Genomic DNA, 15,783 nt, shown 5'->3' on the forward strand with positions numbered 1-15,783 from the left:
ACCGATAGGCTTACCTGTATGTCAATCAATGAATGGGATGAAAGTGATACGGTTTGGCTTCTTACTTGGTCCAGCAACCCCACACATTTATGCTGATCATGAACTTTCTTTAGTTTAAGAAGTTTAAGTGCATTGATGCGTAATGCGTTGATTAGCTTCTTAGCTTTGGTGCTGGGCTTGTGCATGTGCAGCCAAACAGCTGCGGTGAGGGGGTGTGGTCACTGTCTATTGCGCATGTGCTTTTCACTGTGATTGCCTCCCGACAGGCTTACCTGTATGTCAATCAAGCGATGGGATGCATTCTAGCCTATAGGAAAGAATGTTTTTTTTTTTAAATGTCATGTGATCGACCAGTAGTAGCTTACTTCAGTGATGCCCCTGACCACGGTTGCCATAATGCTTAAAGCGATGCGACCTTGTAATTTACTAGTCGCACTGAAACGGACTGAAATATTTAGGCAGAGCGCTGTGTACAATTAGTATGGATCAACAAAACGATTGATGTCTGCAATCAACACACCAAAAACTGAATTCAAATTAAAGTGGGCGCTGGAGGAAAGTTTTATATTTTTGTAAGATAAAAGTGCTGCGAAGATGAAATCTCAAATATCACAGCATTGTAAAAATTTGCAAAAGGAATGAAACAGAGGGCAACACTAAAACTGCTCAGTAAGAAGACAAGACAGCTTTTATCCGTGCGTCTCTCATGAAAGTTTCTAGTCGATTAAAATAAACAGCCACAATTAAAAAACAAAAAAAAAAAAAAACCAAAGGCCTATTTTTAATAAAACATTCAGATGCCTTTTAAAAATAATCTTCTCACCGAAAATAATAATGAAAAACATAATAAAAGCAAATTTACATTTATAATAAAACATTCAGATAATCTAATCACCTTTAATTTAAGTTACGACTTCTGTCTGATTTGTTTAGCTGATACATTAACCTGGCCACTCTTGGGTGACTTGCCTACGAATACAAAATATATAGTATGGGGATATTCACAGAAAAAGACACAATTGGACAACTTTACACTGCAACAATAAAATGATGACGCATGTTCATCTATGACACCCAGAGGAAGCTGTCATCAGTTCTTTTGCTAAGGTGCTGTTGGCAAAAACATCTTCCTAACTTTGACAAAAACTGTGCGGTGCTCAGCTCCCCTTGCACCAGTTTGTACAGTCCATCAGGCACTTTAGACAGCACTTCAATCCAGAATACAGTATTTCACACGGATGGTGTCGATTGTGTCATGCGTGTTTAACAACAAATAAATTCAAACATGACTCACTGAAGTCCAATGCAGGGATTGTCCACTGGTGTATTCAATGGTAAAAATATTTGGGACTTCGAAGAATGTGATGAGACCAGGCAGTCAAATGCTTTTCCATACAGTATGCAGGCCACCAAAGTCTGACCCAGACCAGGTACTAAAGAACAAAAAATGTCCCACTCTCATAAAATAACTAACATATAACTTGGCTTGGTTTTACAAATTTAAAATTTACATTATTGTTGTCATTATACAGTTAAGGAAAACCGGAACCATTTTGCAAACGGCATGCAAGGGAGGGGGGCACACAATCTTAAGGCCAAAATGAGGCAGTGGGAATGTGATGCTCCTTCCTTGATGGAACACAAATACCACCACCACCAAACTTGGCTTTTTCCACATGGCTGTGAGTCGAGTCCCCTTTCAGTTCCGCAGAGCAGCGAGCCTGCAACATAAATGATAAAGCTCAAACTTAAGAAAACTTAGGGGAAAAAAAATACATTTTGAAATGTGATTTAATATTTCTTCATTCAAAAGCCATCAGGATCATACAGTTCAGAACTTGAGCAAAATTATCAGAACGACTGAGCATGAAGCATGCATTGCACAACGCTTGGGTCACTCGAAAGGCAGATGATATTTTGTTTGCCTTTATGGACCTGTATCTAATATTGTTTGAATGACAGTATGGCTCAATCTGATCTGGGTCAGTTCCATAAGTGGTATGGCTGGATGATATAGCAAAAGATATTATCACAATTTATTTTTTCCATATCATTTCTGCTGTATTGCTGTTTGGGGCGGCAGCTGCACTGACTACAACTTGAAGGCCCTGCGGCGCATAGTGAACACGGCTGGTAAGATCATTGGTGCTTCACTCCACTCCTTGAAAGACATTTACATCTCCCATCTCACCCGCAAGGCGACCGCGATTGTGAGTGATGTGAGTCACCCCGCTCACTCTTTGTTCGATCTTCTGCCCTCTGGGAAGAGGTACAGGAGCCTTTGCTCCCGCACCACCAGACTCAACAACAGCTTCATACTCCAGGTTGTTAGGATCCTGAACTCGCTTCCCCGTTCTGCGTAGCGTCCTGTACTTTTGCGCTATGCTTGCTGGCTCCGTTTGCTCCTCTTATTTATTGTGTTATCTGTTTATTTATTATTTATTCATCACTCTTACTATTTATTGTTTGAATTTTTGCCTTCTTGTTTTATATTGTGTCGCTTACTTGTATGTCTATCGTGTAATATGTCTCGTCACCGTGGGATAGAGAAAACGTCATTTCGGTTTCTTTGTGTGTTTTGACATGTGAAGAGATTGACAATAAAGCTGACTTTGACTTTGACTTTGATTTGATCTCAATTATCAACATGATGATGATGGTTTCAAATTACTTGTTTTAAAGTATCTGAAAAATTACTTCAATAGTTTATGAACATATGAAGTAAACAAAGAAAATCAAATTAAAAAGATGAAAATTTAAATACAGTGCCTTGCGAAAGTATTCGGCCCCCTTGAACCTTTCAACATTTCAGGCTTAGTGAGAGAGCGCGAACGAGAGCGAGCGAGAGACGCGAGAATGCGAGAGAGAGAGAGATACTTTATTGATCACCAGCAGTATCCACATCCAAGTGGGCACACAAGAGAGGTTAAAGAACAGATACGCAGTAGTTACATAAATTGTAAAACATGCAAAATATTCTGAATTAATAATTAATTAACATTAAATAGAGAAATAAAAAGACAATATAAACATCGGTCACGACAAACAAAATTAGAGAGAATAGATGTGCAGAAGATGCAATAGATACCCGTAACTAAATAAATGAATAAGCAGCAGATGAAAATGTCACCATATAAATAAACAAGATTTGCCAACCCAAGATCATGACCGTGAAGGCGCCCCTATCCCCTGTGTCGAATTACCGTTTTCTTTCCATGTATAATACGCACCCTAAAAATGGCATGTCGATGCTGGAAAAAAAGCCTGTACCCATGTATAATACGCACCCAAATTTTTAAAGTCCCAATGATCGTCACACACGCATCTGGGTGTGGTGAAATTTGTCCTCTGCATTTGACCCATCCCCGTGTGATTTTGATCCATCCCTTGGGGGAGAGGGGAGCAGTGAGCAGCAGCGGTGCCGCGCTCGGGAATCATTTGGTGATCTAACGCCCCAATTCTAACCTTTAATGCTGATTGCCAAGCAGGGAGGCAATGGGTCCCATTGTTATAGTCTTTGGTATGACCCGGCTGGGTTACTTAAGTCTGTAAACGTAAAAATATTTCAGAAAAAAGATCATCTTTGGGAACAAGCGGATGTTATTCTGCCGGTCAGTATCACTGCGCATGCAGTAGCAAACTCGATAGCGAAGAAATATGGGAGATTCTCAACGGGATCACCAATATTTGAGTGATGTTCCAGTTATTTATCACAATTAGTTTACCAAGTCTGTTTTTTGAGTTCCTCCAATAAACCCTGGTCCAAGCTGCACTTGGTCGCCCCGCTCCTTTCCACACTCCATCCGTGACAAGATTTTCTTCAAAAAAAAAAAAAAAGAGAAAAAAAAAATTGTACCCATGTATAATGCGCACCCCAGATTTTAGGACAATTAGTTAAATTTTGCGCATTATACATGGAAAAAAACGGTAAAATTATTGTGATTTAAAAATAAGGTAAAAGCAGGTTATTTAAGGGTTTCTGTTTCAATGCCTTATTTATGCATTCCTTGATTTGATTAAAAATACTTAAATGCACTTTATTTAATAGGAAGACTGAACTTTATCTACATTGTTTATTGGTTTATGTGTTAAAGAACACTAAGCTTGCATTGTTTTATTGGGAAAATGTTGTACCTTTTATTTAAACTCATCCATTTTTTGTATGTGTTTTAAAGGTTTTTCACCATGATTGTTTCGCTCAATAAAACCCGAACAAAGAGTGAAATCCCAGTCTGGTCAAACCCTTCCTTTTCAAGTGTGGAAACCCATGAAGTTAAAATACACTTGCCAGTCAGTGGTCAATATGGTTGCACAATTGAGTACCTACCGGGCAACAAGAATCCTGTAGCTGACGCCCTTTCCCAGAAAAGAATCAATCACTGCCGTCCACCTGGGTATTAACTACCATGCTGTCATTAATGCAAAAGGCAAATGACAGAGATGTAGCTGCCTACTGGACTGCTATCACTGGCCTCCACTGGGAAAATGTACAAGTCGGGAACCAAGGTTGCTCATTGCTCCGTGACGTAAGCACTGACTGCCCCTGCATTTACGTGCCATCGCCGCTCCGCGTCTTTAAGATGATACACGGCCTATCTCACCCGTCTGGTTATGCGACATCCAAGCTGGGGATTCAAAAGTTCACATGGCACGGCATCAACCGTGATGTCTGCCAATTGGCCAAGAAGTGTCTCTCCTGCCAGGCCAGCAAGTTCAGCTCACACGGAGTCTGGTATCGCCATTTTGGCCACCTTTATGTGGACATTGTGGGCCCATTGCTGCAGTCAATACCTCTTCACGTACACTGAAATGTCAACATGCCCGTTCCAGCAGGCAGGCTACCTAGTTTTTTCGGACATTTTGTAACTACAAAAATGTCATGCAAATACACACTGTTATAAAACAAATTTCACTGTCACAATTGTCTTTATTTTTCAAATGACAAAATAACCAAATATGAGTCACTCAGGCAGATGTGAACAACTCTAAAAACACAAATTCTGCCTTTCATTCATATCTGAAGAGTCAGAGAACATTGAACAAACTGTATGAAATACCTTAAATTTACACAAGTTTAAAATTACCGTTTTTTTCCGTGTATAATGCGCCCCCATGTATAATACGCACCCTAAAAATGGCATGTTGATGCTGGAAAAAAGCCTGTACCCATGTATAATACGCACCCAATTTTATTTTATTTTTTTAAATTTGTTTTTTTTTTAAGTCCCAATGATCGTCACACACGCAGGGAGGCAATGGGTCCCATTTTTATAGTCTTATAATATATATATATAGTATGGTCTTAACTAGGCTGAATGTAATTTTTTTTGTTGGCGTTGATTTCTCCGACTGCCCGTAAACGCACCACCGCGCTCCGTGCGCGCACGGGAAAGAGGCGGCTCTGTATGGGAGAGACGTTGAAGAGGAATAAAAACACCCTTGGAAACCAAAACTTGCCCCTCGTCGTGACTTGGAGCCGCAACAAATGTTTCGGATTTGTGTAGGGTACATTGTGACAGACAGCAAACGAGCAGGTGATCGAGCAAGCGTCTGATACGAGAGCATTGCGGTCGCATGGAGCGTGTTTGAAGTGAACAGCAGAGAAGAAAGGAACAAGGCAAAGTGTTGTGAAATAAAATGCACAGAACGGATGCGCAAGACACGTCAGCTATATAAAGAGCGAGAGTTGTTTTCTTCCTATTAGTTTCAATTCACAGTTTAATTAGCAGTTTCAATCAGCAAATAACAAAATGCGTATTACAGGTAATAGAGGGCCCCTTGTCTCCTTCAGGAATAAATTACAAGGTGTTCTATTCTGGACCTTAGTTCTTGGTCAGTACATTTAGTGATTTTAGGGATGGATGGATGGATGGATGGATGGATGGATGGATGGATGGATGGGCAGTCATTCACCACCCCAAGCTATTTTTAGTGGACACTTGCCTTTCCCTTGTATGTAGCAGAAGACTATTGTCACAGAGGATGAATGGTTAATACACCCACGTCACATTCCTGACAGAAAACAGGGGTTAGAATCTAGGCTCTGGTATTCTTGTGTGATCTCGGTATGGAGGTCTCCTCAGGGTACTTCTACGTTCTCTCATATTCCAAAAAACAAGTTTTGTGTGTAACGTGTAGACTGAGACTTTAGCGTTGCAGTGTAACTGGTATTCTAGCTGACTTTCGGTGAGAGGCAGGGCACACCCCTGGATTGGTCAGTTATCTGTAATTATACATTTATGCATTTTGCAGTCAAAATAGAACGTTTTACTAAAACAATTTTGTTTCCCTTGCAACACGTAAAGGCTTGACTATGAAGAGTCATTCCAATCCCTTAACTTTTTAAGGAAATCCAAACTCTCGTCAGCATTCCAGCAAATAGATTTTCACCTTTAACATTGATAAGTGTACCTCCAGCGCTTCCTCACTGAGGTCTTAATGGGTAAAGAAATCAATTTAATGCACACTGTCATGTTGGAAACAGATGTGACATCAGGTCATTGATTGGCCCATCCCTTGCATGCACCACTTGCTATGAATGATATGCCAGATTGATTGCCTAAGGCTGTATATGCGTCATTTCCGAATTCCTTCTAATCACAAAGTGAAACTAATGAGCCGCCATAGTGGAACGTCTTGATCTCGTTCTGTCTCATCTTTGTGTACATTTTACGGCACTATTTGCCTGGCGGCTGGACATAGGATCAACACACCACTTTTCTCCCCAGTGACCATGTCATATATCCCTCCGCCCAGCAAAGCGGTGCCTCACAACAGCGGTCCACAGCCTTTTTACGAGTGTATAAAAGTAATCAAGTCATCACAAAAATCACGGAAAAAATCCTATATAAGCCGCACCGGACTATAAGCCGCAGGGTTCAAAATTTGAGAAAAAAGTCACGGCTTATAGTCCGAAATTTACGGTAAATTGGATAACAGGTGATTTGCAATGGCTTTTGCCGTGAGGTGCAGATAGCGCGCTCCCTAAATTGTGGACAAAATCCAACAATGCGTAATGCATTGATTACCTTGTTAGCTTTGGTGTCGGGCTAGTGCAGACATGGGCAAACTACGGCCCGCGGGCCACATCCGGCCCACGGGGCCGTTTAATCCGGCCCGCCAAACCTGAATAAATTGTATTATTAATTCTTTTTGGGGTCATTTTCCCTGCAATTACTATGTTTCCCCAGTAGATGGGGAAGCGCCCGCCCGCGCATTTACTCCCGGGAGCTGTGTCAGAAAGCTCGGTGCACACAAGTGCGTGTGCGTACTCAGTAGTACGTAGTAATTTCATCTATCAGTGCCGAATTTCGAGTGTAGGCTGTGACGTCAATATTCTCGTAATTCGCGCGCTGAGTTTTCAGATAGTTTTACGCTAATGCCCCCCACAAACCTTCCCCTGGAATCCTTCCATTAAAATGAGTGGCCCAAAGAAAAGAAAGGTGGACACTGAGTGCCAAATGTTAAACAAGAGTGGACAATTTGGCTCGACCTACGTGTGTGAGAAGACGTTCAGCCACATGAACGTCAACAAAGCCCGTCACAGATCTAGGTTAACGGACCGACACATCGGCTCTATCCTAAGAATTACCACAACAAATTTTACTCCAGACTACGATGCACTAGCAAAAAAGGGAAACCAAAAATACTATTGATTTCTTTATTACTTTATTTCAGTGCTTCTCAATTATTTTCTGTTACGCCCCCCCCAGCAAGAAGAAAACTTTTCGCGCCCCCCCCCTCCCCACCGTGACTATCCTAACTTGTCTTGTAAATCGTAAAATGTTGCACTGTCGCAAATGTCACAGAAGTAACAATGAGAGCGCCACTGCCCCCTGCTGGGAAGATGCGCAATTACACTTTATTCTAGTACTGCAAAAAAAAAAGCCTGTTCCCCAGGGTCACACGCGCCCCCCCAGGTATAGCACGGCGCCCCCCAAGGGGGGCGCGCCCCAGTATTTGAGAAGCACTGCTTTATTTAGATGTATTCTTTCACTGATTCTTCAAGATGATGTATTTGGTCAGAATGTTTGTTGTTGGATGTGATTACGCCTCATTAGATAAACATATTTCATAAATCTGACCTGCAGGCGCTGAAGTGATGGAAAATGTTATTCATCATAACAGTGTCGTATTTAATAAGAATCACTGATAGTAGTTTTTTGGTGAAATATTTTTTTAATGCTGTTAATAAATGCATTTGTTTTCAAAAAGCTTTTTTTTAATATCCATGCTTTAGTATTTGCTAAAAGTAAAAACCTTTTATGCAATGACCTTTACATGTCATTTATATTACTTCACACAAACACTACATCCATCTGCTCCTGGTTCGGCCCCTCGGTCAAAATTTAGAACCCAATTCGGCCCGCAAGTCAAAAAGTTTGCCCACCCCTGGGCTAGTGTATGCGCAGCCAAAATGCTGAGTTGAGGGGATGTGGTTCACTTTGATTGCCTCCCGATAGGCTTAGCTGTAGTATGTCAATCAAGTGGTGGGATAAAAGATACCGTTTGGCTTCTTACTTGGTCCAGCAACCCCACTCATTTTTTATGGTCGCAGCCAGCGGTTCACTGTGATTGCCTACCGATAGGCTTACCTGTATGTCAATCAATGAATGGGATGAAAGTGATACGGTTTGGCTTCTTACTTGGTCCAGCAACCCCACACATTTATGCTGATCATGAACTTTCTTTAGTTTAAGAAGTTTAAGTGCATTGATGCGTAATGCGTTGATTAGCTTCTTAGCTTTGGTGCTGGGCTTGTGCATGTGCAGCCAAACAGCTGCGGTGAGGGGGTGTGGTCACTGTCTATTGCGCATGTGCTTTTCACTGTGATTGCCTCCCGACAGGCTTACCTGTATGTCAATCAAGCGATGGGATGCATTCTAGCCTATAGGAAAGAATGTTTTTTTTTTTAAATGTCATGTGATCGACCAGTAGTAGCTTACTTCAGTGATGCCCCTGACCACGGTTGCCATAATGCTTAAAGCGATGCGACCTTGTAATTTACTAGTCGCACTGAAACGGACTGAAATATTTAGGCAGAGCGCTGTGTACAATTAGTATGGATCAACAAAACGATTGATGTCTGCAATCAACACACCAAAAACTGAATTCAAATTAAAGTGGGCGCTGGAGGAAAGTTTTATATTTTTGTAAGATAAAAGTGCTGCGAAGATGAAATCTCAAATATCACAGCATTGTAAAAATTTGCAAAAGGAATGAAACAGAGGGCAACACTAAAACTGCTCAGTAAGAAGACAAGACAGCTTTTATCCGTGCGTCTCTCATGAAAGTTTCTAGTCGATTAAAATAAACAGCCACAATTAAAAAACAAAAAAAAAAAAAAACCAAAGGCCTATTTTTAATAAAACATTCAGATGCCTTTTAAAAATAATCTTCTCACCGAAAATAATAATGAAAAACATAATAAAAGCAAATTTACATTTATAATAAAACATTCAGATAATCTAATCACCTTTAATTTAAGTTACGACTTCTGTCTGATTTGTTTAGCTGATACATTAACCTGGCCACTCTTGGGTGACTTGCCTACGAATACAAAATATATAGTATGGGGATATTCACAGAAAAAGACACAATTGGACAACTTTACACTGCAACAATAAAATGATGACGCATGTTCATCTATGACACCCAGAGGAAGCTGTCATCAGTTCTTTTGCTAAGGTGCTGTTGGCAAAAACATCTTCCTAACTTTGACAAAAACTGTGCGGTGCTCAGCTCCCCTTGCACCAGTTTGTACAGTCCATCAGGCACTTTAGACAGCACTTCAATCCAGAATACAGTATTTCACACGGATGGTGTCGATTGTGTCATGCGTGTTTAACAACAAATAAATTCAAACATGACTCACTGAAGTCCAATGCAGGGATTGTCCACTGGTGTATTCAATGGTAAAAATATTTGGGACTTCGAAGAATGTGATGAGACCAGGCAGTCAAATGCTTTTCCATACAGTATGCAGGCCACCAAAGTCTGACCCAGACCAGGTACTAAAGAACAAAAAATGTCCCACTCTCATAAAATAACTAACATATAACTTGGCTTGGTTTTACAAATTTAAAATTTACATTATTGTTGTCATTATACAGTTAAGGAAAACCGGAACCATTTTGCAAACGGCATGCAAGGGAGGGGGGCACACAATCTTAAGGCCAAAATGAGGCAGTGGGAATGTGATGCTCCTTCCTTGATGGAACACAAATACCACCACCACCAAACTTGGCTTTTTCCACATGGCTGTGAGTCGAGTCCCCTTTCAGTTCCGCAGAGCAGCGAGCCTGCAACATAAATGATAAAGCTCAAACTTAAGAAAACTTAGGGGAAAAAAAATACATTTTGAAATGTGATTTAATATTTCTTCATTCAAAAGCCATCAGGATCATACAGTTCAGAACTTGAGCAAAATTATCAGAACGACTGAGCATGAAGCATGACATTGCACAACGCTTGGGTCACTCGAAAGGCAGATGATATTTTGTTTGCCTTTATGGACCTGTATCTAATATTGTTTGAATGACAGTATGGCTCAATCTGATCTGGGTCAGTTCCATAAGTGGTATGGCTGGATGATATAGCAAAAGATATTATCACAATTTATTTTTTCCATATCATTTCTGCTGTATTGCTGTTTGGGGCGGCAGCTGCACTGACTACAACTTGAAGGCCCTGCGGCGCATAGTGAACACGGCTGGTAAGATCATTGGTGCTTCACTCCACTCCTTGAAAGACATTTACATCTCCCATCTCACCCGCAAGGCGACCGCGATTGTGAGTGATGTGAGTCACCCCGCTCACTCTTTGTTCGATCTTCTGCCCTCTGGGAAGAGGTACAGGAGCCTTTGCTCCCGCACCACCAGACTCAACAACAGCTTCATACTCCAGGTTGTTAGGATCCTGAACTCGCTTCCCCGTTCTGCGTAGCGTCCTGTACTTTTGCGCTATGCTTGCTGGCTCCGTTTGCTCCTCTTATTTATTGTGTTATCTGTTTATTTATTATTTATTCATCACTCTTACTATTTATTGTTTGAATTTTTGCCTTCTTGTTTTATATTGTGTCGCTTACTTGTATGTCTATCGTGTAATATGTCTCGTCACCGTGGGATAGAGAAAACGTCATTTCGGTTTCTTTGTGTGTTTTGACATGTGAAGAGATTGACAATAAAGCTGACTTTGACTTTGACTTTGACTTTGATTTGATCTCAATTATCAACATGATGATGATGGTTTCAAATTACTTGTTTTAAAGTATCTGAAAAATTACTTCAATAGTTTATGAACATATGAAGTAAACAAAGAAAATCAAATTAAAAAGATGAAAATTTAAATACAGTGCCTTGCGAAAGTATTCGGCCCCCTTGAACCTTTCAACATTTCAGGCTTAGTGAGAGAGCGCGAACGAGAGCGAGCGAGAGACGCGAGAATGCGAGAGAGAGAGAGATACTTTATTGATCACCAGCAGTATCCACATCCAAGTGGGCACACAAGAGAGGTTAAAGAACAGATACGCAGTAGTTACATAAATTGTAAAACATGCAAAATATTCTGAATTAATAATTAATTAACATTAAATAGAGAAATAAAAAGACAATATAAACATCGGTCACGACAAACAAAATTAGAGAGAATAGATGTGCAGAAGATGCAATAGATACCCGTAACTAAATAAATGAATAAGCAGCAGATGAAAATGTCACCATATAAATAAACAAGATTTGCCAACCCAAGATCATGACCGTGAAGGCGCCCCTATCCCCTGTGTCGAATTACCGTTTTCTTTCCATGTATAATACGCACCCTAAAAATGGCATGTCGATGCTGGAAAAAAAGCCTGTACCCATGTATAATACGCACCCAAATTTTTAAAGTCCCAATGATCGTCACACACGCATCTGGGTGTGGTGAAATTTGTCCTCTGCATTTGACCCATCCCCGTGTGATTTTGATCCATCCCTTGGGGGAGAGGGGAGCAGTGAGCAGCAGCGGTGCCGCGCTCGGGAATCATTTGGTGATCTAACGCCCCAATTCTAACCTTTAATGCTGATTGCCAAGCAGGGAGGCAATGGGTCCCATTGTTATAGTCTTTGGTATGACCCGGCTGGGTTACTTAAGTCTGTAAACGTAAAAATATTTCAGAAAAAAGATCATCTTTGGGAACAAGCGGATGTTATTCTGCCGGTCAGTATCACTGCGCATGCAGTAGCAAACTCGATAGCGAAGAAATATGGGAGATTCTCAACGGGATCACCAATATTTGAGTGATGTTCCAGTTATTTATCACAATTAGTTTACCAAGTCTGTTTTTTGAGTTCCTCCAATAAACCCTGGTCCAAGCTGCACTTGGTCGCCCCGCTCCTTTCCACACTCCATCCGTGACAAGATTTTCTTCCAAAAAAAAAAAAAAGAGAAAAAAAAAATTGTACCCATGTATAATGCGCACCCCAGATTTTAGGACAATTAGTTAAATTTTGCGCATTATACATGGAAAAAAACGGTAAAATTATTGTGATTTAAAAATAAGGTAAAAGCAGGTTATTTAAGGGTTTCTGTTTCAATGCCTTATTTATGCATTCCTTGATTTGATTAAAAATACTTAAATGCACTTTATTTAATAGGAAGACTGAACTTTATCTACATTGTTTATTGGTTTATGTGTTAAAGAACACTAAGCTTGCATTGTTTTATTGGGAAAATGTTGTACCTTTTATTTAAACTCATCCATTTTTTGTATGTGTTTTAAAGGTTTTTCACCATGATTGTTTCGCTCAATAAAACCCGAACAAAGAGTGAAATCCCAGTCTGGTCAAACCCTTCCTTTTCAAGTGTGGAAACCCATGAAGTTAAAATACACTTGCCAGTCAGTGGTCAATATGGTTGCACAATTGAGTACCTACCGGGCAACAAGAATCCTGTAGCTGACGCCCTTTCCCAGAAAAGAATCAATCACTGCCGTCCACCTGGGTATTAACTACCATGCTGTCATTAATGCAAAAGGCAAATGACAGAGATGTAGCTGCCTACTGGACTGCTATCACTGGCCTCCACTGGGAAAATGTACAAGTCGGGAACCAAGGTTGCTCATTGCTCCGTGACGTAAGCACTGACTGCCCCTGCATTTACGTGCCATCGCCGCTCCGCGTCTTTAAGATGATACACGGCCTATCTCACCCGTCTGGTTATGCGACATCCAAGCTGGGGATTCAAAAGTTCACATGGCACGGCATCAACCGTGATGTCTGCCAATTGGCCAAGAAGTGTCTCTCCTGCCAGGCCAGCAAGTTCAGCTCACACGGAGTCTGGTATCGCCATTTTGGCCACCTTTATGTGGACATTGTGGGCCCATTGCTGCAGTCAATACCTCTTCACGTACACTGAAATGTCAACATGCCCGTTCCAGCAGGCAGGCTACCTAGTTTTTTCGGACATTTTGTAACTACAAAAATGTCATGCAAATACACACTGTTATAAAACAAATTTCACTGTCACAATTGTCTTTATTTTTCAAATGACAAAATAACCAAATATGAGTCACTCAGGCAGATGTGAACAACTCTAAAAACACAAATTCTGCCTTTCATTCATATCTGAAGAGTCAGAGAACATTGAACAAACTGTATGAAATACCTTAAATTTACACAAGTTTAAAATTACCGTTTTTTTCCGTGTATAATGCGCCCCCATGTATAATACGCACCCTAAAAATGGCATGTTGATGCTGGAAAAAAGCCTGTACCCATGTATAATACGCACCCAATTTTATTTTATTTTTTTAAATTTGTTTTTTTTTTTAAGTCCCAATGATCGTCACACACGCAGGGAGGCAATGGGTCCCATTTTTATAGTCTTATAATATATATATATAGTATGGTCTTAACTAGGCTGAATGTAATTTTTTTTGTTGGCGTTGATTTCTCCGACTGCCCGTAAACGCACCACCGCGCTCCGTGCGCGCACGGGAAAGAGGCGGCTCTGTATGGGAGAGACGTTGAAGAGGAATAAAAACACCCTTGGAAACCAAAACTTGCCCCTCGTCGTGACTTGGAGCCGCAACAAATGTTTCGGATTTGTGTAGGGTACATTGTGACAGACAGCAAACGAGCAGGTGATCGAGCAAGCGTCTGATACGAGAGCATTGCGGTCGCATGGAGCGTGTTTGAAGTGAACAGCAGAGAAGAAAGGAACAAGGCAAAGTGTTGTGAAATAAAATGCACAGAACGGATGCGCAAGACACGTCAGCTATATAAAGAGCGAGAGTTGTTTTCTTCCTATTAGTTTCAATTCACAGTTTAATTAGCAGTTTCAATCAGCAAATAACAAAATGCGTATTACAGGTAATAGAGATGCACCGATCCGATATCTGGATCGGATATCGGCCCCGATATCAACAAAATCGATGGATCGGGTATCGGAAAATACAGCCGATCTGTGAGCCGATACTTTCCTTAATCTATTGGGACGCGGGCTACGTCATACGTCAGCAGCACGTGTGCCGCATGCCACGAGAGTTTTCTAAACAAATGCAAACATGGAGCCAACGTTCGCTTCTCTTCCCCGGGTTGCTAAGCGGACGTCAAACCATGCGCGTTCGCTTCTCTTCGGGTTGCTAATGGGACGTCAAAGGCTGCGCGTTCGCTTCTCTCCCGAATGGGGGGGGGGGGGGAGGCTAATCGGATGTCAAACGCTGCGTGTTCGCTTCTCTTCCGGGGGGGTGTTAATGTTATATGTTTTCAGAATTTGCTGCGGGCCAATAAAAACTGGACCGTTAGTTTGGACACCCCTAATTTAGAGCAAAGAACTGTGTAGTCTGCCTGATGCCATTGCCTTTGGTCTTTTCTGTTCCACATGTAGAGTTATGTAGCTTGTTAAGTCAACCATAATATCGGATCGGTATCGGGTATCGACCGATACGCAAAGCCACGGCATCGGTATCGGTATCGGAACTGAAAAAGTCGGATCGGTGCATCTCTAACAGGTAATATTTTATTTCACAACACTTTGCCTTGTTCCTTTGGTCTCTGCTGTTCATCCACTTAAATTTTAGAAAGTACATCAGGACTTTAAAAATATCTTCTAAATTTCAGCGACGGCTCTGTCACAATAATCGACCAGCGCGGTGCAGTTGGGCGGTCGGCGGCGCGCTACGGTTGAGCGTTCTCTCGCGCGCTCTCTCTCTCGCTCTCGCACACACGCAAACCGGATATCATACGGAGGCCGCCATTACAGATGCGCAGAACGGATGCGCAAGACACGTCAGCTATATAAAGAGCGAGAGTTCAGTTCTCTACCTAAATCCGTATTACAGGTAATATTTTATTTCACAACACTTTGCCTTGTTCCTTTCTTCTCTGCTGTTCACTTCAAACACGCTCCATGCGACCGCAATGCTCTCGTATCAGACGCTTGCTCGATCACCTGCTTGTTTGCTGTCCCGTGCGCGCACGGAGCGCGGTGGTGCGTTTATGGGCAGTCGGAGAAATCAACGCCAACAAAAAAAATTACATCCAGCCTAGTTAAGACCATACCAAAGACTATAAAAATGGGACCCATTGCCTCCCTGCGTGTGTGACGATCATTGGGACTTAAAAAAAAAAAAAAAAAAAAATTAAAAACATTTTTTAAAAAAATTCATAAAAATTGGGTGCGTATTATACATGGGTACAAGCTTTTTTCCAGCATCAGCATGCCATTTTTAGGGGTGCGTACTATACATGGGGGCGCACTATACACGGAAAAAAATGGTATATAATGTTAGAATTAATGATT

At 41.3% G+C, this 15,783-nt stretch overlaps 1 protein-coding gene across 11 annotated transcripts in view; it reads right to left on the reverse strand.

Annotated features, from left to right (window-relative positions):
* Positions 1-537: 537 nt before the first annotated feature.
* The window catches only part of chmp1a (charged multivesicular body protein 1A), a 46,707-nt gene continuing 31,461 nt past the window's right edge, over positions 538-15,783 (reverse strand). For all 11 annotated transcript variants that reach the window (XM_061283818.1, XM_061283817.1, XM_061283819.1 and 8 more), the window contains 2 exons: positions 4,328-10,301; positions 538-1,721 (listed from right to left, as the gene is read on the reverse strand). In XM_061283818.1, the coding sequence (XP_061139802.1) occupies positions 10,280-10,301 (22 nt within the window). In that variant the 3' untranslated portion in view covers positions 538-1,721; positions 4,328-10,279. The remainder of the gene's footprint in view (positions 1,722-4,327; positions 10,302-15,783) is intronic.

The sequence above is a fragment of the Syngnathus typhle genome, linkage group LG7, assembly GCF_033458585.1.
Source record: "Syngnathus typhle isolate RoL2023-S1 ecotype Sweden linkage group LG7, RoL_Styp_1.0, whole genome shotgun sequence".
Classification (NCBI taxonomy): domain Eukaryota; kingdom Metazoa; phylum Chordata; class Actinopteri; order Syngnathiformes; family Syngnathidae; genus Syngnathus; species Syngnathus typhle.